A 25,870-nucleotide genomic window follows, 5' to 3' on the forward strand; every position below is an offset into this window, starting at 1 on the left:
AAATAGGGCAAAGTAAGCATGGTTTCATCAAAGGGAGGTCATGCCTGACAAGCCTGCTAGAATTCTTTGTGGAAATCTTTGCAGCTGATACAAAGATAAGTAGAGGGACAGATAGCATTGAGGAGGCAGGGAGGCTGCAGAAGAATTTGAGTAAAAAGTGAGGTCTGCAGATGCTGGAGATCAGAGCTGAAAATGTGTTGCTGGTTAAAGCACAGCAGGTCAGGCAGCATCCAAGGAACAGGAAATTCGGACAAAAGCTCTTCATCAGGAATGAGGAAAGTGTGTCCAGCAGGCTAAGATAAAAGGTAGGGAGGAGGGACTTGGGGGAGGGGCGATGGAGATGTGATAGGTGGAAGGAGGTCAAGGTGAGGGTGATAAGCCGGAGTGGGGTGGGGGCGGAGAGGTCAGGAAGAAAATTGCAGTTTAGGAGGGCGGTGCTGAGTTCGAGGGAATCGATGGAGACAAAGTGGGGGGAGGGGAAATGAGGAAACTGGAGAAATCTGAGTTCATCCCTTGTGGTTGGAGGGTTCCCAGGCGGAAGATGAGGCGCTCTTCCTCCAACTGTTGTGTTGTTATGTTCTGGCGATGGAGGAGTCCAAGGACCTGCATGTCCTTGGTGGAGTGGGAGGGAGAATTAAAGTGTTGAGCCACGGGGTGGTTGCGTTGGTTGGTCCGGGCGTCCCAGAGGTGTTCCCTGAAGCGTTCTGCAAGTAGGCGGCCCGTCTCCCCAATATAGAGGAGGCCACATCGGGTGCACGCAAGTAGGCGGCCCTTCTCCCCAATATAGAGGAGGCCATATCGGGTGCTAATACCAGTTCCAATACCGCACAGCCCAGATGGCCTCCTTCTTCAAAGACCGCAGAATCCCCCCAGACGTGATCGACGATGCCCTCCACCGCATCTCCTCCACTTCCCGCTCCTCCGCCCTTGAGCCCCGCCCCCCCAACCGCCACCAGGACAGAACCCCACTGGTTCTCACCTACCACCCCACCAACCTCCGTATACAGCGTATCATCCGCCGTCATTTCTGCCACCTCCAAACGGACTCCACATCCAGGGATATATTTCCCTCCCCTCCCCTATCAGCGTTCCGCAAAGACCATTCCCTTCATGACTCCCTCGTCAGGTCCACAACCCCCACCAACCCAACCTCCACTCCTGGCACCTTCCCCTGCAACCGCAGGAAATGTAAAACTTGCGCCCACACCTCCTCCCTTACCTCTCTCCAAGGCCCCAAGGGATCCTTCCATATCCGCCACAAATTCTCCTGCACCTCCACACACATCATCTATTGCATCCACTGCACCCGATGTGGCCTTCTCTATATTGGGGAGACGAGCCACTTTCCTCATTCTAGAACTTGGGAGTTCTAGTTCAGGATTCTCTCAAGGTAAACTTGGAGGTTGAGTCAGTAGTTAGGGAAGTAAAGGCAATTATGGCATTTATTTTGAGAGGACTTGAATATAAAAGCAGGGATTTACTTCTGCATATGGCCATTGGCTGACCAGTATTTATTGCATAGTTGCCCTTGATAAGATAATGGTGAGCTACCTTCTTCAATCTTTATCTTGGTCAAGGTGAGAGAAAGATGGAAATTGGACGCAAAATTGAAGATTTTTTCTAATTCTGCACATGAATAGGAAGCAGCACTGATTACATCATCTACGTTATGGACAAAGAACTATGGGTGAGGGTTTGAGTGGGACTGGAACAAATATTCCACATTCCCCACAAAGAGATTGGCATAGTGGGTAGACATAGCTGCACACTCCACTCGGAGAAAGTGAGATGAGGTAAAGGAGAAGTTATTCAAATTGAGATTGAACTCAGCCAGGGGGTGGTGAATGGAGAATATTCACATCTCTTTTCAAGGAGGAAGCAGAGAGTCTCAGACCAATGTGGAGGGGAATAGTTGTATAGAGGAACAGCACGTATACAGTAATGAAGAGTCATCTTAGACCAAAAAACTGGCAATTGTGGAACCAGCATAAGGCATCAAAATAATCTATTGGATTTAAAGCATTAACTCTGTTTCTCTCTTGATAGATGCTACCAGTCCTGTGTTTCCCAAACACTTTCTTTTTTAATTGTCATGAGAATACATATACTTGGCACCCTGATAAGGACTTAGCCAGAGAGTAGCATGCATCCCAATTGGCTTTAAAAGTCACAATCTTGCAAAAGTTAAAAATCACACAACACCAGGTTATAGTCCAACAGGTTTATTTGGAAGCACACTAGCTTTCGGAGCGACGCTCCTTTATCAGGTGATTGTCGCTGTGAAGGAGCGTCGCTCCGAAAGCTAGTGTGCTTCCAATTAAACCTGTTGGACTATAACGTGGTGTTGTGTGATTTTTAACTTTGTACACCCCAGTCCAACACCGGCATCTCCAAATCATTGCAATAGAAGGAGCAGGACACTGTTTGCAAGCTGCCTGTGTCAATAGGACCAGATCATGAGTCTCAATCCCTATGTTGATTTTTAAAAAATCTCATACAAAATATTATGGAATTAGATCAACAAACATATTAAGTACTAAGTCATCAGAATTAATTCCCTTACTTTTGTAAATGTAATTTTCATAATCATAAACAGTGAAGCTCTACTGTACAGAGGCAAGCCTGTCCTCTGTTTAATCTGCCCATCCCAAAGGATTTCAATAGAAGATAAATATAGAAATTAACTGAAAGGTTGTTAGGAGACTCCAAAAGATTGTCCAGGCCAAATCAGCCATTTGTGACTACTTTTGTGCTACTTAGGTAGAACAAAACACAAGCTTAATAAGATTAGAGTCCTAATGACACTGAAATTTTAAACCGTACAACATTTCAATCATTGAACTTTATCATAAGCAGGTATGAAGAAGATAAATTAATGGCTTAAGTGGTGGTATATTGTTTAATTCAAAAATAAAGACAAGAGAGAATCAGGTTATGTGATATCTCTGAAGAACTAAATTACATTTATTTCAATGCAAAGGTCTTGCAGGTAAGGCTGATGAACTCAGGGCATGTTTAAGAATGTGGGATTGTAGGTTAGTAAGTTTGTAGATGTCACCAAAATTGAATGTATAGTAGACAATGAAGAAGGTTTTTTTAAGATTACAAAGGGATTTGATTAAATGGGTCAATGGGCAGATGGTAGTTCAAACTGGGTAAATGTGAGATATTGTATTTTGGTACAACAAACAAGGGTAGGGCTTATACAATTAATGGTAGGGCCTTGGATAGTGTTGTAGAACAGAGGGACCTGGGAGTTCAAGTACACAGTTCTTTAAAGTTTGCATCACAAACAGACAGTGTGGTTAAAAAAGTGTTTGCAATGCTTGCCTTCATTGTTTAATCCTTTGATTATAGGAGTTGGCAAGTCACGTTGTGGCTGTACAGGACATTGGTGAGGCCTCTTCTGGAATACTGTGTCCTGTTCTGATTGGCCAGTTATAGGAAGAATATTATTAAGCTGGAGAGGGTTCAGAAAAGATTTACCAGGATTTTGTTGGGTAAGGAAGGTTTGAGTTATAAAGAAAGGCTAGGACTTTATCACTGGAATTAGGAGGTTTATAAAATTATGGGGGCAAAAAGATAGAGTTAATGGTGGGTGTCTTTTCCCTGAGATGGGGGATTTCAACACTAGTAGGCACATTTTTAAGGTGTGAGGAGAAAGCTTTAAAAAAGACATGGGAGGAACCTCTTTTATACAGAGGGTGGTTCACGTGTGGAATAAACTTTCTGAGGATGTGGTTGTGGATGTGGGTATAATTACAATGTTTAAAAGACATTTGGATAAGTAAATGAATAGGAAAGGTTTGGAGGAATATGGGTCAGGTGGAGGGAGATTGGACTAGTTAGTTTGAGATAATATTTGGCATAGACTGGTTTGACCGAAGGGTCTGTTTCCGTTAAGTCTCTATGACACTGGTTAGATCTTGGCTAGATACTGTGACCACCACATGTTAAGAGCAATGTTAAGTCTTGGAGAGAATCATAGGATCCTACAGTGTGGAAGCAGACCATTTAGCTCATCAAATCCACACTGACCCGCTGAAAAGCATCCTACCCAGATCCACCCCATCCCTATATCTCTGCATTTATCATGGCTAATCCACCTAGCCTGCACATCCCTGGACTAGGAAGAAACCAGAGCACCTGGACACAAGAAGAATGGGCAAAATCCACACAGGCAGTCACCTGAGGCTGGAATCGAACCCATGTCTCTGACACTGTGCCGCCGTAATACCCAAATATTACCAAGGTTACTGCATTTCTAATTTGAGAGCTAAGATGATAAAAAATATGAAATTCAAATAAAATAAGTCAGAAATAATCAGCAGGTTAGCCAACATCGGAGCTGGAGAAGCAATGTTAATGCTTCAGGTGATGACTCTTAGCGACACTTTACTGTAGATGTCTCCACCATCTGACTGAATATGTCTCAATAACAGATCAAGAAGGTGAAATTCTGACTCAAAAATTTTAGCATTGTTTCATATTCAATTATATTTCTACCAGAAAATATTTTGTGTTCCTAAGGTTTGTCACTTACAACTAGATTAATTCAAATAGATACTTGAAGCAAATGCTTATAAAATGAATTGGCTTTGAACTGAAGGAAATATAATGTTCTCACTCTATTTGTAGAACTGTTTGAAGTATATTTGAATACTAAAAGCACGAAAAACCTGTGCTGTTCTGCTTATTATCCCAGTGCAATATTATAACAGTTCTTATCAAACAAAAGTGGGGGAAAACAGAATGATAGCATTGTTACAGTGCCATTCAGCACATTGTGCCTGCACTGGTTCTCTTCCCTCATGCCAAACTCCTGCCTTTTCCCCTTATCTCTACACATCATTTCAATCCAAACAATCAAGTTCCCTTTTGAATGCCTCAATTGAACCTGCCTCCACCACATTTTCAGTTGTTGGCTCCAATTATATGCAAATATGGTTGCAGATGTTACATTTAATGAATACTGGCTACTTTGATTTTCACAGGATTTCAATGGTAAAATGATGAAATTTGGGACTGTTCAGGTTGAGGGAAACTCAGTAGAGAACTGTTCTTCCACTTCCTTGACATCTGAGACTTAGTACTAGAAATGATTCCAGCTGGATTGTGTATTCACACAAATATGGGCTAGCATATTATTAGAGGGGGAAAAAAAACTTGATGATATCAAGAGAATTTTTCTGTCTTTTACCCGCCAGAGAAATGGCTGATGTTAGAGTGCAAGCAATAGCTGAGTTGAAGTCCCAACATGCCAAAGCTCACCCACCATTACAGCTAAAATGATGTTTGCTTTTGAGATCTGACTTAATCACCTTTTTGAAATCTAATAGTAAGGAACTAAGAAAATCACTGTCATAAAAGCTGAGGTGTCCTGCTATCCTATCCATCACCTATCGTATGTTGAATAAAATAAATATTCACGATATATTGCTGAACACCATCACGAAGCAATTCCTTGTTGAATGTAACAAAGTCATTGCTTGCTTTGGTGGTGGTGGGGAGTGGGGGAGGGGGTGTGTGCTTGAAATGTCTTAATTTCTTGTTGTTAAAAAAAGTACTATCTATCATTTATGAAACATACAATCTTTTGAAATACATGTGGTAGAATTGCTTCGAAACAGAAACCATTAAAAGAATGGATACACCATTCTATGTCCAATACATGTATGTATCAACATGGTATACTATCTTAGTAGTTGTAATTCATTCAAGAAATATGATCAAGGGTAGATTGCTGTGTGACTTTTATTGAAAAATGCATATAGACTAAGAAAACAGGATTTAAAAAGTATGCAATCGTATCGAACTAAAAATTGATAAACAAATGCAGCAGGTGACAGGGAAATGATAAATGGAATATTAATGGAAGGGTAATGTTGCATTAAAATTATTCTAAAATTACAAACCAATACATCTGTCATGTATTATAGGCATGGAACATATATATATGAAAATGTAAATACTTCATTGAGCTCTGAACCATGTAAACATTATTACCTGTCTGTCTTGCATTATATGAGATTGAATTTAGTCACATTTCTCTGATCATAGAAGTCCTACAGTGCGGAAAGAGGCCATTCAGTCCATTGAGTCCGCACCCACTTTCAGAAGAGCATCTCATCCAGTCTCAGACCATCACTCTATCCTACAGCTTGAGTTGCCTTGATTGCTCTGGTCATGGCCGAAGCAGATCAGAAATTGGGCAGATTACATCAGGGATTTTCAAATCTTTGTACAAATATTATTTCTTCTTGGCTGCAGAGGTTTGAGCTTTGTGAGTTGAAGAGTTATTTTGTATAAGTGATGCTCAGGTCTAAGGTCAACCTGAGTGCACATTTCTGTATTTTTTGCATCTACCGGATGATTTACATGTGTGCGGTGCCAAGGTACCACATTGGGTATTTGGCCTAAGGACAGAAATCAGTGTAGATTAGCAGCAAGTTATTGATAAGGAGTGTTGACAAGGAATGACAACATTTTCTAGGCTGGCTGCTGCGGATTCTCAGATAGTTGAAAGTGAACTACAACTTGACAGGGATAATGCTGCTGTTGGGAAAATGCAATCACATCAGCATCAGAATTAATGTAATACCTTTGAATTAAATTTATTGTTGGCTTTGACTTTGAGTTAATGAGATAATCTGTATAGCAAGGATTATGTTGTATAATGCTTTGAAATACTTTGGGAAAATCAGAGCATGTGAAAGGCACTATATCATAGGGTCTGTTTCCATTCTGTATGACTTTTTGATCCAGCCAGTCCATTTCTAACCATGTTCCCAAACTAAACTAGTCCCACCTGCCTGTGCTTGACCCAAATCCCTCCAAACCTTTCTTATTCAGGATTTGGAGATGCCGGTATTGGACTGGGGTGTACAAAGTTAAAAATCACACAACACCAGGTTATAGTCCAACAATTTTATAGGAAGCACACTAGCTTTTGGAGCACCGCACAATCACCTGATGAAGGAGCGATGCTCCAAAAGCTAGTGTGCTTCCAATTAAACCTGTTGGACTATAGCCTGTGTTGTGTGATTTTTAACTATCTTATTCAGGAACTTGTGCAATTGTCTTTTAAATGTAGTAACTGTACTGCATCCACAACTTTCTCTGGCAGTTCATTCCAGACATGAACCATTCTCTGTGTAAAAAAAGTTGCTCCCATGTCCTTTTTAAATCTTTCTCCTCTCACCTTAAAAACATGCCCCCTAGTTTAGAACTCTCCCACCCTCAGGAAAAGACCTTTGTAATTCACTTATCTCTGCCCCTCATGATTTTATGAACCTCAATAAGATCACCCTACAACCTCTATATTCCAGTGATAAAGTTCCAGTCTATTTTTATAACTCAAACCCTCTGTTCACAGCAACATCCTGGTAAATCTTTTTTGAATCCTCCCCAGTTTAATAATTTCCTTACTGTAACAGGGCAACCAGAACTGTACACAGTACTCCAGAAGAGACCTCACCAACATCCTGTACGACCTCAATTTGACATCCCAACTCCTACACTCAAATATTTGACCAATGAAGAGAAGCATTCTAAACGCCTTCTTAACCACCCTGTATACATGTGATGCAAATTTCAAAGAAGTATCTATCTGAACCTCTAGGTTTCCCTATTCTACAATATTACTCAGGGTCCTATCATTTATTGTGTAAGTCCTGTCTTTGTTTGTATTACCAAAATGCAATACCTCACAATTATCCAAATTAAACTCCAACTGCCACTTCTCAGCCCATTGACCTAACTGATCAAGATATCAGTGCAACTCATTCTTTCTTTAATACTTACCATGGCTGATGTTGAGCTTTCTTGGACTGTATCACAATAATCTACAAGACTTGTGGATAAAAATATTTCATGCAATCAATGCCAGATGTACGTGGTATGTTGGTTTGGCCTATAGAATTCACTTCATAAACAAGTTGCTATAAAAAATATTGAGAAAATCCTGCAATATTTATGTCACTTTTCAGACCTTTGAATTAAGAACTGTCAGTCAACCAAGATCAAAGGTGCAGTTTAGTATCCACTGTTTAGGGTCAAAGCAATCAGCAATTTTTTTTTATTGGGGATGAGGTTATAACTTAAAGTCAAAACTCACATTCAGTGGACGTAGTGTGACCAGTTGTGATGGCAACTAGAATGCCTTCCTGAGAGGAGGCCATTAGCAAATGATTCAACTTCCTCCAGGCTTTGAGCATCTATAACTGCTTTAAACAATATATAACCTGATTAGCTCACAAGACTTGCTTTTTACATCCTACCTAATTCTCAAATGATAGAAAGTGTTCCAATTATTCTACATAAGCATTTTGCCACAAAGCTGACGTCAAGCTGCAACCAAAGGAAACTGGCTTTTCAATCATGCTTATTGAATCTATTTAAAAATGTAAAGATTACAACACAGCATTGTTATATGATTATTGTAAGAATGTATTAAGTTTTTAAAAGCTAATTAAGGCTCTCATGATTTGTTAAAATCCAGTAAAATCAGCTGCATGTCCAATCAGAAGCTAATACGAAGCATATTAGTGTCCACAGGTGCATCCTTTTGATATAATTGCCTGGGCTCTTTCTTCGACAATTTACACTTGATTTTATCTTCCATGTTAACTATAACAAATTACACCCTCATTATGTTCGAATCTCAAGCATCTGGCCCATTTCAGCTGCTTTCCCTGTTAACGGCCTTGTCTCTATAAACATTTCTATAGAGAGAAAACGCTAGATTTTTTTTACATGTTCATTCAGAGATTTGGATTATTACTGGCTTGACCAGCATTTATTGCCCATAACTAATTGCCCAGAGGACTGTTAGTTATCTTTCTCACAGTACTCCAACCTTAGGAGGATAGTGGCAAAACACATATTTATTATTTGTTTCGTAGCAGGTATTAAAATATTTTAATAACTTGTGAATACAATGAAATGAAAGTAAGTGCTGATTGTTGTCATTTCCTTTTGCATTGCTTCAGGTGCAAATATCAAACATTTCTTTGAAGAATATTTGTACAAAGAATAGAGACGGAAAGAAACAAAAATGATGGAATAAAGTTAAGGATGTATGAAATCCTTCATGTCAGTTTGTAGCATCTCCTTAAACCACTGAGTAGACTGTGACTTTGTAATTTGTCTACAGATATAAAGTATTCCTTACTATCAGGCACTTTTTCAAATGAACAACTTATCTTCAAATTCCAAAATAAATAATGAATTCCAGTAATTAAATCTGCAAAATCTGTTTGATGTGGTATGTAATTGTGAATGACTCTCCATATGAACTGTCTTCTTGCTATAAGCCAGTAACTTTTTTCAACTCATTATTCATTGAGAAACTTATTATTAAAGCTAATGGTAAAGATGAAACATTTTTGCAGGTCATATAATCTCATTCAGTCATTGGAAAGGACTTGGGACAGTTATTTAGTCATTTTCATGTATGAAATTTTTAGGTTTATTAAGAATTTTTACCTTTTTTCAGTACACTTCCTTTGTGTTGCCAGCATTAAGATATGAGTTTAAAGATTCATGATATAGCTGAAATTAGCAATAATTGTGAGCTTAAGCAGTAATTAATTCTGTTGAGTTAAAGGAATTTGAAGTTTGATGTAAAACTCCAGTGACAGCAGCTGTCTTGATCACAATCAGGTCCTTATTAATGTTGCGTGATTTTAGAATTTAAATTTGTTTTCAAAGATGCTGAAAGGAAGTGGTTGTCATCTAAAAGCTCTGTTGAGTTAATGAAATGTGACCATTTATTCTTTGTTTCAGAGCCAGCAGTTACTTATGTCAAACAGCTGGAGACCAGAGTGAAGCAACTAGAGGAAGAAAACCGAATGTTACCCCAGGTGGGTTAATGTCTTTGTTCATTCTAGCTGGAAAGTGACATGCTTTTAGCACTTCTTAAGCTGGTGATAATAAATAAAAGTGATTGGTATTCTTCAACCACTGTCCCATTTAGGGACATTTTTCAAAGCTGTCAGTGGTTTAGAACAAACTTAGTACTTCATGCCATCTTGGGCAATATTTGTGAGTTGACAATGTTGCTTTGGAAATCTGTAACTATTGATTCTTAATAGCTACTGTAATTAGTTTTAATATGAAACTAGGTAACTTTGGAAAAAGTACCAGCAACAATATTGACATATTTGTGAAGGTAATAGACTGTTGACACACTAGTGTAACTAAATTAAACATGCAAGCTGCAATCCTAAGATATCTGAGGACTCCCACTTCTGCAAAATTCAGATCTTGAAGATGGGAAATTAAATGGAAAGAAGACAAATCTATATACAGTATTACCTACTTCTGTTGAAACCTCTATAAACTTTGTTAATTGTGTCAAAGTAGCATTTAACCAAGTTTGGAATCAAGGAGCTGTAGAAAAACTGGACTCAATTGAATCAGTGGGATAACTCTGGTTCAATTTATACCTTGTGGAAAGGAAGTTATTATGGAATGTGGGCATCATTGGCTGATCCACCATTTATTATCCAGAGGGTAGTTAAGAGTCAGCTATGAAGCTGGAGTCACATTGCGAGTCAGACCATTAAAGACGGCAGATGGGTTGAATAAATGCTGGAAAATGGGATTAGAATACTTCAGTTGTCATTTTTGTCCAGAGCGGACATAATATTCTGAAGGGCTTTTTTTTTTCTTTTCTGTAGATCTCTTTGACTCCATGCCTTTGCAACAGTTTGTTGATATTACCAATCTAAACTGGTGGTGGTCCCATAATTATATACCATAATTACCAATTTCAAAAGATAAACAGAAACGAGAATCCCAAAATCCTAAAATTTTTATTTGTAGAACTGCCCGTAATCAAAATATGAGAAATAGAATGTGCAATCTAAAACATGAGTACAGGCTAACTGTATGTAATTATTAGTTATTTTGAATATAGTTGCTTCATTGTTGACAATTTTTCATTCTCTCCCAGACTGGAAAGGTGGATGTAACTGGAATGATTTTTCGTTTTGTCTGGCGACCTGCTGAAAACAGTTGTGCAATGAGTCTAATTTATTTAATGAACATTACAGTATAGCTAGAAGATCAGGAGGTTTTTTTTAACTTGAGCATCAAGTGGACTTGTGTAATACACACTTTAGCTACAAGGTTGCGTTACTTTTCAGAGTAGTGAGGTGGATACTTTACAAGACAGGTTGGCTCTAGGAGACTAAGGGAAAAGGTGCTGAGCAACAGCGTTTGGATTTGCTTTTTTTAGTTACACTTTCACAGTCCTCTAGGGCAGTTCATGCAGAGACTTCAGGAGCCTGCAAGCAAAAAGCATCTCTGCCCCTCTGCAAGTGAAAAATACAAAAGAAAGAAAGAGTTAAGGCACTTTAAAGAAGGAATCCTAATGGAAGAAAGGAACTAGGTTCACCTGATTTGCTGTTAAATCCAAGATTAACCATCGCTCTACAAGCAGCGTCATGTCATCATTAAGAGCCAAAGAACTGTGAGAAATGACTCAAACTACCCTGTGATCGACACTTTGTTTTGCAGAATTTGTTTTCTCTTTCTCTATTTTTCCACCCATAATATTTGTGTGAAACCATCTGTTTTTGTCTGCCTTATTTGTGAATGAATGTGTCTGTACTTGGGATTTGAAGGGAGTAGCTTAAGTCATATAATAGTGCATTAGTCATCCATTTTTGCTATCCATTAAACACAATGTTTGCTTGCAATCCGTGTTGTTTTTTCCTATTAATGTCAGAACCTGATGAGAATTTATTTAATTTTGAATAGGAACCTGTCAAGCAAATTGATCATAATAGTTTAATTGTGTAGATATCCACTTATACTGGCTTGTGATATAGAGGGCATAATTATCGATGTACTTTTTCCTATTGTGTTGTGACAGTTTTTGTCATATTGCTTCAGTTACCTTGAATCTGTGTCCCCTGGTTATCAACTCTTCTGCTACAACAGACAGTTCCTTTTTATTTTAAAATAAATCCTCTTTTAAAATATTGCAGATAGTTTAAATCTATTAAATTTCCCTTCATCTTCACTATTCTGAAAACAACACTGACTTCTGTAGTCTTTCCATCTGATTGAATTTGCTCATGTATAGTATCATTCTAGTAAAGGTCCTTTGCATTCTGTATAAAGGGTTGACATTACTGTCAGTGTGTAGTGCCCAGAACTGGTCACGATTCTCCAGCTTGAATCTAACAAGTATTTTGTGAAAGTTCAGCATAATCTCCTTACTTTTGTACTCTATGCTTCTATTTATAAAACCAAAATTCACTTATAGAATTTTAATAGCCTCTTCAACTTATTGTGCATATACTTCCAGGTATCTCTGTTCCTGTACATCTTTTAAATTGCACTATTTAGTTTGGATTGCTTTCCCTCATCTTCAAACCATAATGAATAATTTCATGCTTCCCTGCATTAAATTTGGTCTGGCAGGAATCTGCTCTTTTCAGCAGTTTGACTCGATCTTCATGATATTTATTAATATTCTCTGTTCAGTTTCTGGCACATGATACACAAATGCAATGTTTAGTCCAAAGTCAATTACCCACGCTGAAAAGCAAAAGACCAGGCAATGACTAAGTATTCTTGTGCTTTTAAGTTTTCTATTCCTCAGTCAGTAAGAAGCTTACTATTGAGTTTTTGAATCTTTGTTTACACTCTATAGGCTAATGCATTTTCATAAGAATGTGAAGTAGGGGTTTTTATCTCTGCTTTCCAAATTTGGTGAATTATTTTCTTCAAGTAGAGATTAAATCAATAGACGATTTGATGATTTAAAATCAGATGTAACATTCGTTAATGTTTTGATCCGAGGAACCAAACTGCAGTACAAATATAACCTTAGACGTGTGTATAAAATTCTGTCTTTGTATTTTTGTTGATGAAAATGAATATGCTGATTGCCTTAGAGAAGCTTGTAAAATAGAAAAGAACAGCTATCTATAAACCGCTATCTATAATGTCCTGATTAGCTATTCTATTCACACCGTTCTCACTTTATTCTCACTTGCTTATGATGCAGATTTCTATGCATTTACATAAAGGATCATGCAATACAGATTTTGTTAAAGATGATAAATTCTTATTTTCTAAAAGCCTATGCTTGCTGACACCAAAAAGCCTCTGTATTGGCAGTGACATCGCTCATAAATATAGTAACAAATAGTAAAAAGACCAGTTAATGATGTAATTTTAATGTAACAGTAAATCAGATAACAGAAATAAACTGCTAAACAAAATAGAGCTTCTGATTTAATTTTGAAAATTGTTTGATTGTGTGCATGCGCAGTTGGTAATCACTGTCTCCTAAGTCTCTTTGTTTGGCAAACTTACCAAGGCCCTACCATCTACTATAGAAGTCCCACCCTTTCCAAAATGCAATACCTCACATTTATCTAAATTAAACTCCAAATGCCCCTCCCCGGCCAATTGACCCATCTGATAAGGTGCCGTTGTACTCTGAGACAATCTTCTTCACTGCCCACTACGCCAACTACACAAACTTATGAGCCATTTCTCCTACATTCACATCCAAATCATTTAAATAGATGACAAAAACCAATGTACTCAGCACTGATCCCTGTGGCACACCTCTGGTCACAGGCCTTCAGTCCAGAAAACATCCCTCCACCACCACCTGCTGTCTATCTTCAAGCCTATTTTGTACCCAATTGGCTAAGTCCCCGTGGATCCCATGTGATTTAATCTCGCTAACCAGTCTACCATGCAAAATCTTACCAAGCGCTTTACTGAAGTCCATTTAGACAATGTCTACTGCTCTACCTTCATCAATCTTCTTTGTTACCTCTTCAAAAAACTCAAATCCATTAGTGACATATGATTTCCCATGCACAAAGCCATGCTGGATGGCTATGTGAATAGTAAGGGTTCAGAGAGATATAGACCAAATGCTGGCAGATGGGACTAGATCAGATTAGGAGGTTTGGTCAGCTCTGATGAGTTGGACCAAAGAGTCTGTTTCCATGCTGTATGACTCGATCCCTCTAAGTGGATGCTTGTGACAGTATTCAACATTTGTGGCAAAAACACTAACTTTAGAACACCTCAATGTTCACAAATATGCAGATTGACTTCTTCAACAGAACATCAGTGTCATTGATGTAAACACCCTAGTACTTAATAAATGAAGAATTTGTCCTCCTCGCAATGGAGAGAATGACTGAGTCACTCCAGGATCTCTGTCCTACCCAAAAGTTGCAACTGTAAGTAGAATCAGCAGCAGATCAATATCACACATCTAAACCAGGAAAATATCACTTTCTGAATTGAAAATTATACATTATTAAGTGATTGTTATTTAAGGTTCAGTAGCTGTGAAATGGCACCAGGCTGACTTAACAAGGCAATAAGTCCTGTCATATTGATCTCCTCTAATGCAGTTGTAGACACAATTCAGGAAATGCTTTGAAAATCATTTCAGATTAATTTTGTTGCCACCAATTGGTTTCTGGCTGTGCGTGCAAGGTCTGGAAGCTTTTATGAATGTCATTGCTTCAGTGTTGCTGGGATTCTTGTTGCAATGATGAAAAATTAATGCCATTCTTGCAAGCCGTGGAGCCAATGGTAATTTATATCCATCTTTTTCCATTTCAGAGTTGTTCAAGCCATAGAAGGAGTTGTTAAGCAAATTGGCTATCCTATTTTCAGTGTGCTGTTGATTCACTTTGAAGTTTTACATTTTGTAGTGGGGGGCTGCATTCTCTTCTAGTCTCCTGATTTCCTTAACCCTTTACAAAGCTATGATTGAGGCATTGGTGGACAAGTTAAGTTGGTATTCAGACACTTCCTATTTGCTCCAAAATGACTTCCTGCTTCTGCCACCTGCTTCTGGGAAGGTTTTCACTGTGTCACAACAAGCAATGGATGCAGGAGATGTGCCAACAACTCAAAGACAGAGCAGATAAGTAAAATCCCTACATTTAAGAAATCTATCCAGCTATGAATAGCTGATAATTCCACTTTATCAACAACATAGGATTCCGACTGTGCAGAAAGAGGAAATATGGTCCATCATGTCTGCACCAACCCTCTGAAGTGCATCCCACCCCATCCCTGTAACCTTGCATCGGGTTTTCACTATGGTTATCCCCCCTCTTCTATCAGTGTACACGACAGGACGATTTTTTGCATGGCCAATCCACCTAGCCTGCACATCTTTGGACTATAGGAAGAAACTGGATCAACCAGAGGAAACTCACACAGAGTTTGAGAGAATGTGTAAACTGCACATAGATGGGTGCCCAAGGCTGGATTTGAACCCAGGTCCTGGTGCTGTGAGGTAACAGTGCTAACTACTGTATCACCATACCATCGAGAACATGGGAAGTTACATGTGCCACAAAAAGATTTATTTTACTTCACTGAAAGATAACCCCAGTTTTCTTTTCAGTGTCCACATACTAACTCCTAAAATTTCATTCGTTGGCCTATCCTGAAGTAACTTCTACTTGATTGCTGCCACTGGAAATGTCATTTTAAACATTGCAAAAAATTGTCACAATTGTGACGTAATAGGAACTATTGATTTTTGAATATCATTCTCACATTTTAATACTCAAAGGTATTGAAACTAGTCCACTAAGGCAGGCTTGAGAAGGTGTTTGACTCTTATTTTGATTTACACCTTTATGATAAGGTTCGCTTGCCAGAGATGATTAAAAATTTCACTGCAGTTCTTAAACTTACAAAACAACTAACTCAAATTTTGAAATACACAATCTAGCTTGTATTTCAGCAAAGGTTTTTATAGAGCAGTGGAGGTGTATTTGTGATGCAGAACAGGACAAAGTTTTCTTTCTTCGTCTCTCAAGAAAATAAAGTGCCTTTCTCTCAGCCTTCTAAGAAGTAACAGATGAAAAGAAAACATTAGACACTGAGACGTCAAAGGACAATTAAATATTCACTACTGCTGATCCTGTAAGACATCAATTAAACCAACATGGTCTCAGGTTAAAATCTTCTGTCTCATGTTTCCTAAGGACTTTAAAGTGCACAGTTCTTCCATCTTCCTTTTTGTTTACTAGACACTATCCATTCTTTTAACTTTGTACCTCTGTGTGTAGACTTGACATAATGTCTTCATTATTTTTCTTGGGATCGGTAGATAATAAAATTGCTCTTTTTCACTCAAGGAAACCTTGTAATTGGCTCCATATTAATGCAGTAGACAAAGGACAATACTTTTTTATTCGAGATTGGCACTGCCTTGTGCTACAAAGATTGTAAATATTTATTGCAGCAAACTGGGGAGGTTGAAAGTGAAACAATTCACTCTTGTCTCCCAAATTATCTAAACTCACAAACCAATCGTACAACACAGCCACCCGAGAATACACATGTTAATTTAAATAGAAGCAACTCATATACTGGATAAATTGTACAAAAGTAATGATAAGTCCAGATTTAAAATTTCGAATATATTTATTTCAGATCTTATTGCTAATAATGTGGAAAAGGAATTCAAAAGTATACAATCAAACACTGAGACCTCATTTCTCAGGTCGAGGGACAAGCTCTGCGTCATTACTAAAATTGACAGAAGAGGCCTGATTCTGAAAGTCTCATTCTTGAATAAGTTTTGATTTCCCAGAGGGAAGGAAGGAAGTCGGTTCTAATTTTCATATTTGTGGTTTACGGAGGCAATGATGAAGTGTAGCTACCTCAGGCTGATCAGATTTTTTTAGTGGCATGTCAAAATCATGACTTTACACTTTTCACTTAGTATTATAAGTGCTAAAGCTCCCATAATTCTTTGGAGAAGTACAGTACACTTTTGAAGAAATAAGGTATTTTGAAATGGCCCTGGAGACCTTTGGGAGAGGTAAGTTGCTATGTGGAAGATGTTAGTACCTTTTGAGTGGCAGGGTGGCTAAGTGGCTCAGTGGTCGCACAACACCAAGGACCACAGGCTCGATTCCAGCCTTGGACAACTGTCTGTATGGAGTTTGCACGTTCTTCCCATGTCAGTGTGAGTTTCCTCTGAGTACTCTCGGCTCCTCCCACAGTCAAAATATTCGCAAGTTAGGCAGATTGGCCATGGGAAACTGCTTCATATTGTCAGAGCTGTGGAGGTTGCATGGATTGGCCATGGGAAATGCAACGTTACAAGGATGAGATAAGTTAACACCAGGTTATAGTCCAACTAGGGTACCAGGGTACCCATAGAGAGGGTACCCATAGGGAAGGCCTCAACCAGGACCTTGGGTTCATGTCACATTACAGGTGATCACCATTGCACTTCACACACACACAGATATTCCTATACACACACACACTCTCACATACACGCGGAAACAGGTACACACAGGCGCACACACAGACACACGCACACCCTTATAGACACACACACTCCCACGCTCACACATGCACCCCCTCGCAGACTTAATACACTCTGCAGCCACTACACACACACACACACACTTTCTCACACTCACAACCCTCACCCTGACAGACAGGCACACACAGACAGACAAAAACCCACATGCACACATATATTTTGTGTGGTGAATTTGTATTGCACAGTTACATTGCACGTTGCTCAAAAACTGCATACATTCATGTCGAACTCAACTCAAAAACTGCAGGAATTTATGTAAAACGCTTATCTCACTTATTAGATTAGAATCAATCTAAACATCAGGTCATAGACAGAGAACACACAGGGCTAACACCTTCAACATATTGTCTAGCTATCACCATTGTTAGCAGCTAACCCGAGAATGCAACTTTAAAAAAAGGGTTTTGTGATTTACACATGAAAGAAGTGAAACTATCACTGTATTCTAACAGATGAAAGGCTTAACAGACAATCAATTTTTCAATGTATAATTTCAGTTACATCACACTGCAAATTTTTGCTATAAATTCTGTTACGATCGAGCCCTCCACAATCACCTGATGAAGGACCGTCGCTCCGAAAGCTAGTGTGCTTCCAATTAAACCTCTTGGACTATAACCTGGTGTTGTGTGATTTTTAACTTTGTACACCCTAGTCCAACACCGGCATCTCCAAAGGATGAGGTAGGTATAGTTGGGATGCTCTTCGGAGGGCTGGTGTGGGCTTGATGGGTGAAATGACCTGCTTCTAAACTGTAAGGATTCTAAGATTTTTCCTAATGTATCCACCCCATGACCCCTTTTACTCCATGTCAACATATGTGCTGCCACCCAAGATCCCTCCTATACTGCATGCCCATTTATGCTCTTTCACCCACATTCATAGAGTCATAGAGATGTACAGCATGAAACAGACCCTTCGGTCCAAATCATCCATGCTGACCAGATTTCCTAAGATAATCTAGTCCTTTTTGCCAGCACTTTGCCCATATCCCTCTAAACCCTTCCGATTCAGATACCAATCCAGATGCCTTTTAAATGCTGCAATTGTACTATCCCTCACCACTTCCTCTGGCAGCTCATTCCATGCATGTGCCACTCTCTGCGTGAAATATTTGACCCTTAGGTCCCTTTTATATCTTTCCCCTCTCACCCGAAACCTATGCCCTCTAGTTCTGGATTCCTCCACCCCAGGGAAAAAGACTTTGTCTATTTACCCTATCCATGCCCCTCATGATTTTATAAACCCCTATAAGATCATCCCTCCGATGCTCCAGGGAAAACAGCCCCAGACTATTCAGCTTCTCCCTATAGCTCAAGTCCTTCAACCATGGCAACATCCTTGGACATCTTTTCTGCACCGTTTCAAGTTTCACAACATCCAGCCCTTTATAAACCAAATGGCAGCTTATCCTCTCTACTCCACCTCATGGCATTTAATTGTCCTTTTGTCAACTTAACTCTTACTCACTTGGAGAGCGTGAAAAGACAGGGACTGTATTCTTCAAAATTTAAAAGATTGAACAGTGATCTAATTCAAAATGGCTTTTTAAAATTATAATCATGCCCTCATGTACCAAACCAAATGCTGAAGCAGTAAGGAAGACCTTCTGCTCAGCTTATTTTCATTCCCAGAAGCTCTGAAATCTTCTCCAGATTATTCATCATGGCTTCCATTTTCAATGCCTCAAGTCTAGCAAAAATTCAAGACTGAGCAAAAATATTCCCAAATTTGCTCAGGTTCATGTATATTCCAAGTTTTCTGGCTTTGTTCAATGCATCAACTTTCTATCATTTCAGATCATACTCGTGCTGATTTCCACCTCATAAACATTGTTATTGCTATTAACCTGAATCTCCTGCATCTTCTGCAAAAAAAGGCAATTCATGCCAAGAGAAAGCTACTCTAATGAATTATAGTTGGAGACCTTAAGAGCAATATTTTCCCCAATTCAGTGCTCTCAGTTAGCCATTCCACTCTAGCAATACCAACAAAATGAAAACTGATTCAAATACCTGAATGAACAAAAGCTGTTTTAGGTTATTGCAATTATTCTTCGATTGCCATGTTTTATGTGCATATGGGAGCAAAAAATATTTGAATGTAGCTTGATGATGCTTTTTTCCATCTCTAAAGGAGGTATAGTTTTGCAATCTGTGTTCTTTGAATGAGAATCTGTGACTCAAAATTGCCAGTTTGTGATAAATGATCAGTGATGTTGAAATGCGTGGAATAAATTTTCAAATTCATTAGATGGAAGGAAATCTTGTGGTGATGATTGTAACATTGGATGTTCCATCATATCATCTGCGACCCCTTTAATATGTCACTGCAGTTGGGAACTATGGCAGCAGAAGATGGGGCCTTGTGTACTTTAACTTGCCACTATGGTATATATTTTCAAGCAGTATCTATGCCTATTGAAGTCTGTGGAAGTGTGCAGGATTTGCCCTGTGATCACAAAAAATAAGTGTAACGCACTTTCAGTGGCCTGATTGCAGGCATGAGGTAAATTCCCGTTTAATGTGCAGCACTAAAGAGGAGTAAAGGTAGGATCTCAACCAGATTTAAATAAATCAAAAACTCAAATTCAGTTTAATCTAAACAGTTACTTCATGAATGTTTCAATCTTACACTTTCCTACATAATGATGGTGACTGCACATCAAAAATAAATAATTTCATATTTAAAATTTTGCAATTTCTTGGGGTTGTGATATAAAATTTTATAAATATAAATTAATTCTTTCTATTCTCCCTGACACAACATCAAGTCTAAAGTATAAAGTGTCTTGAGAATACTTGTACAAAAACTACTGACTTCTGCTAGGAAGGTTGGAACATTTTGCACTGAGTAACCCGTAACCCCACAAACTAAATAATTGCTGTCTGGCCTTGCTTCTGCTGAAAAGAATATTTTTGTGTGATGTCCTTTGTCTGGAGTCTGACATTGACAATCTGTATAATTCATGTCCAGGTTCACCATGTTATTAGAGTTGTGACTAGTGGATTACAACAGAAATGCATATTTTAACCCTTAATGTCATGAAACAGCTATTACATTCAGCTCACCCTTCAGGTTTTGCTCTTTTTCTCTATTAGTATTCTTTAACATGGGCAGGGCCACTTAGATTTAAATAAAGCAACATTGCTTTAGTAGCATAAAATGCGGCAACAAATAATGGAGTAAAAATCCATTCCATTTGGTGCTAATTGCTTGAAGTCTGCTTTACAACGGAAGAGGAAATATTATTTAATAAATTGAGTTTTCTGTTAAACCGGCACGCAATAGGGATTGTTCAACTATCCAATTTGCGCTTTGACAAAGGGTCAGTTAGATTCAAAATGTCAGCTCTTTTCTCTCCTTACAGATGCTGCCAGACCTGCTGAGATTTTCCAGCATTTTCTCTTTTGGATCCAATTTGATTTGTTTCAGTACAGCACTCTGGTCTCTGTGTTGATTAAAAGCATCAAATAGATAAAGGCAAATGTAGTTCTTTGTTTGTAATATTACTAAACTCTTCTTAATTTGCCACTTTAAAGGTTAGCTAACATTTCAGATTGGTTTTGCACAGTCTGGCTTCCAAGTCATTCATCACTTTGTTTTTCAACTGGACAGTCGCCGGTAACCTCTCCTCCTGATATATGAAGTTATCGTATGAGTATTAGTAAAGCAAGAGTTGTAAATTTCTTGACATCTCATTTACTTTTAATGCCCTTGAGTAAAATCACAATTTCAATGTAGCCAGTTTCACATATTCATCATCATGATGAATGTTAACCTGTTTAACAAAACTTCAGCTTTTCCAGAGTTACTGTGACAGTTCAGTCAGTTATTGTGGAGTTACAAGGTTTAATGTTAATCCTGACACAAATGTTTTGATCATGACATCACCAAGATGGTGGCAGAATAAGGCTCCTGAGCTGGGGCTTGTCTGCTTCAACTGCTTTTTTTTCTTTTTCTCTTTCTCCTTTCTTTTACTAACATCATGTTCTGAGCTTGGACAGCATCGGCAGTGGCGAGGGATCCCAGCACAGCTTTTCCAGGGCAGGCATGGGACCTGATATTGGAATCAGTGTCTGCTACATTGGCAGAGGCAACATCAGCAAGGTAGGCCCAGTGGCGATTGATGGCATCTGAAAATCTGTGACTTTGTTGTTGGTTGGGTCTGGTGGTGGAAGGGCATTGTTGAGACGGGGCTCCCGTCTCCGTGTTCGTACCGAAAAGAGTGAGACACCAGGCCAGATTCAAAGAGCACAAAACTGCTTTATTCGAAAAGGGAGAGAGAGGGTCGTCCGTGAAACAGCAAGCTTTTGGGCTTGCTGGAGAAGGCGCGTTCTGACTTCCTCTTCGGACCCGGCGAAATTATATTTCCCGGTTCTTCGAGTCCCCGGTCTGTCCTCCCTTGATCGTTCCTCTCATTGGTCCATTCTGTTGCGTGCGAGGGGGTCTGTGCCTCCATTGGCCGCACTGAGGTGCCTGTCAAACCTCTGCGGTGCTGAACAATAGTTCAGCCATCCTGGGTCCGGCAGTTCTGATTCTATAATCAGTAGTCCATTGTTTGGGTGATCAACCTTATTACTATGTGTCTACCTAGCTAGGCATTTTCCTTTACTGAATCAATAGCTCTCCATAGGTGGTTTAACAGGCTCTATAGTTTATCACCGGTTTCGATGGGGCTTTACGTCAACAAGGGCATTAACAGTTACTCTATCGATAATGTGTTCCAATTTACACTATCCGACAGTTACCGGTTCTTTTGTTAGCTTTGACATGATCTAATCAATGGGGAATGTGGGTTTAGTCAAGTAGCCTTGCAGTTGTTTGTTTCCCCCTGCATGGCTGTGATTAACTGTTTAGGGACTGAATCTGTCAATGCCTGTTGTAGCAATGCTAGTACATTTCCTAGCCCCAACCTAGGCACCCCAGTTATGAATTAACCCCAACAGCATTAAGGCAACATTAACAAGGTGGGGCCAGTGATGAGAGATGAGACTCTGACATTGGTTGGTCTGGAGCAGGCAGTAGCTAGGCAGTGGCAGAGGAGAATTGGTCCAGCAGGGTAAGGTGGTGCCTGAAGAATGGCAACTTAACATTGGTTGGGTTTGATACAGATGATGGTGAGGGATGGTGGCACAAGCATCATTGATAAGCTGGCTTGGACTGATGGACCCTAAGTTATATCTTTCTATTTTTTTCTTACTCTTTAACCATTTGAAATGCCACCGATCATGGCGACAATGGAAAGGCTTTTCACTTTATTTTGCTGTTTTCTTCACTCTAAAATACATGTGACAATAAAATCATTCACTCAAATTCCATGTAGGTTGTCTGGGCACAGCAACCATATTAGGTTAATAGAATTCTCTTTAAAACAATCCATTGTCCATACAGGCTTCAGATATCACAATCAAATCATGGAGGTTATATCGAATTGCTACTATGATTGTAACACTATAAATGTAACACTCATAGAGTCATAGAGATGTACAGCTTGGAAACAAACCCCTCAGTCCAACCCGTTCATGCCGACCAGACATCCCAACCCAATCTAGTCCCATCCTGCCAGCACCCAGCCCATATCCCTCCAAACCCTTCCTATTAAATACCCATCCAAATGCCTTTTAAGTGTTGCAGTTGTACCAGCCTCCACCACATCCTCTGGTAGCTCACTCCATACATGTACCACCCTCTGTGTGAAAAAGTTGCCCCTTCAGTCTCTTTTATATCTTTTCCCTCTCACCCTAAACCTATGCCCTCTAGTTCTGGACTCAACGACCCCAGGGAAAATACTTTGTCTATTTACCCTATCCATGCCTTTCCTGATTTTATAAACCTCTATAAGGTCACCCCTCAGCCTCTGATGCTCCAGGGAAAACAGCCCCAGCCTGCTCAGCTTCTCCCTGTACGTCAGATCCTCCAACCCTGGCAACATCCTTGTAAATCTTTTCTGAACCCTTTCAAGTTTCACGGCTTTTTTTCCCACTTTCCCTGGTCCATCAGTAACAACTCTATGACAATTCTATTGCAATCATAAATTCAGCTGCTAAACATTCACATTTTCACATCTGATTCACTGTGTCTGTTTTAAACAAAACTTCAGCTTGTCCAGAGTTACAGTAATGGTTTAGCCCTTTATTGCTGAGTTAAAGATTTGATGTAAACAAACACACACATCCCTTTAGCATAACTAAAGCACATTAAAAAACTGTCACTTTTTAAATCGTTCAACCATCACCAATTCTGATGTTTGCTCCTTCTAATTTTGTTCTGATATTAATTTCATTTAATTTGGGGTGGAACATTTCTCACAGTACCAGGAACTCAAGTTCAGTTCTAGCTTCAGGTGACTGTGTAGAGTTTGCACATTCTCCTTGTGTCTGTGTGGGTTTCCTCCAACAGTCCAACATATGCAGGCTAGGCGGATTAGCCATGGAAAATACAGGGTTATAAGAATAGGGTGGGACTGGGGAGGATGGCCCTCAGGAGGTCAGTGTGTACTTTGTGGGCCAAATGACTTGTTTCTGCACTGCAGAGACTCTGAGTCTTTTTGACAAACGCAGCAAGCATTAGATTAATATTTGCAATGCATTAGTTGAACTTTATGGTTGATCTCAGCACTTGCCATTTTTTAAATTTATTAATTCGACACCTGCATTTAGTCAAACAACTGATTTTTTTTTGGCAATTGTGTCAAATAAAAGCTGTTGCAAAATATCTTGAAATAAATTAAATTAAAACCCTACTTATCTGCTGTCAAATTAATTAACGTCTTTCGATCTCCCTGTATTCCATATCTCCCTGTATTCCACAGTCTAGAATCTTTGAGGGAAATTTTGCTCCAGTTTTCCATGTGAAAAAAACACAGGATTGGGTAGAATGTCAATAAAGAAAATCAGTGAGACTTCGTGTCCTCTCCAGTAGATTTTGGATGTTTTATAATCAGCTTGTTTATGGAGGTTATTACACACCTATGGAGCAAGTGGAACCGAACTCAAGCCTCCTGGCTAAGAGAAAGAGACATTGCCACTCCACAATGAGAGCCCACCCATAGATCTTGTTCTACCACCACTCGTCAAAAGGTGGATGTAACTAGAACAACATTAAATTTGAACCTCACCTAATATTAGTCTGCTTTGACTGTAGTTGTTAGTAAATTTGAATGTGATTGGCAGTCCATATTTCAAAAGTGGCCTCACCAATGTCCTGCATAGCTGCAACATGACCTCCCAAGTCCTGTATTCAGTGCCCAGTAAAGGCAAACGTACCAAACACCTTCTTCATCACTCTGTCTACCAATGACTCCACTGTGCACCTCTCAGTCTACTTATTCAGCAATCACCCTAAGGTCCTACCATAATCTGTGGAAGTCCTGCCCTGGTTTGTCTTACCGAAATGCAGCACCTCACCTTTATCTAAATTAAACACCATCTGACACTCCTTGATCCGTAGGTCTATCTGATCAAAGCTTTGGATAATAATATAAGCTTTTAAAACAGACTAAGACTTTCACATAAACCTTTCTAATTAAACCATTAAAAAGAGAGAGAAAAGTCAAACTGTGAGAAGTGTACCATTTGAAAACAAACATTTTTTGCATTTATATTTTCACCAATAAAAATGTAGTTGCTGAGAATAAAATTAGTGGATAAAAAAACTGCTGAAAGAATTTTGAGTGTAATATGGAGACTCAGCAGCTGAACAAGCTCCTTTGCAGACAGAAGCAGGTGGAGTGAGGAGAAGGATTTGCAAGTTTGTGGCATTTCTCATATTGCAGAATACCATTGAGATGCACATTGCTGTTATGAGTGCCACATGTCAACCCTGATTCTGTATCAGAATCAAAAGAGATTTTAACATAAGGCATAACATGCAGATCAAAGCATGGTATCATGGCAAATCGTGATACTTTTTATTCCATGTCAGCCTACTGTACCAACTTTATTTCAGCCACCACAGCAAATCAAAGCTAGTGAATTTCTGCCAGTCTGATGGGGTGGAGTCTAATAGGGGTCTGAGCCATGGTGGCTATGGTGAGAAAGATGGAAGAGTCAGCTGTGAAGTTCAGCAAGGCCTATCTCAACATTGGATACCAATTTGCTGTATCTTTAAATTAATTTCTGGGTATCAAGTTAAAATTCGGACAACACCAGGTCATAGTCCAACAGGTTTATTTGCAGACACTAGCTTTCAAAGCACTGTTTGATGAAGTAGCAGCACTCCGAAAGCTAGTGCCTCCAAATAAACCTGTTGGATTATAACCTGGTGTTGTGAGATTTTTAACTTTGTCCACTCAAGTCCAACTCTGGCTCCTCCAAATCTGGGTAGCAAGGAGAGATTCTCACTGGGCAGTGGTGAGTTGCATATTATGAGCTTTTATTGCTTGTTAAACTCCCATCTCACCTTATTAAAATGCAGTATTCTCTCTTAACACTTATCACTGAGCAAACCAGGTGCTAAGAATTTTTGGAAGACAGTGTGGATACCTGATGACTTCAGCTCACTGCTCAC

The 25,870-nt window shown here is 39.2% G+C and overlaps 1 protein-coding gene across 1 annotated transcript in view; it reads left to right on the forward strand.

Moving 5' to 3' along the window:
- Positions 1 to 11,062, forward strand: part of ccdc85a (coiled-coil domain containing 85A) — a 439,323-nt gene extending 428,261 nt beyond the window's left edge. Inside the window, exons 2-3 of the mRNA XM_060831128.1 lie at positions 9,787 to 9,863; positions 10,958 to 11,062. Coding sequence (XP_060687111.1) covers positions 9,787 to 9,863; positions 10,958 to 11,062 — 182 coding nt within the window. The remainder of the gene's footprint in view (positions 1 to 9,786; positions 9,864 to 10,957) is intronic.
- The last annotated feature ends 14,808 nt before the right edge of the window (positions 11,063 to 25,870 follow it).

Source organism: Hemiscyllium ocellatum, chromosome 10, assembly GCF_020745735.1.
Source record: "Hemiscyllium ocellatum isolate sHemOce1 chromosome 10, sHemOce1.pat.X.cur, whole genome shotgun sequence".
Classification (NCBI taxonomy): domain Eukaryota; kingdom Metazoa; phylum Chordata; class Chondrichthyes; order Orectolobiformes; family Hemiscylliidae; genus Hemiscyllium; species Hemiscyllium ocellatum.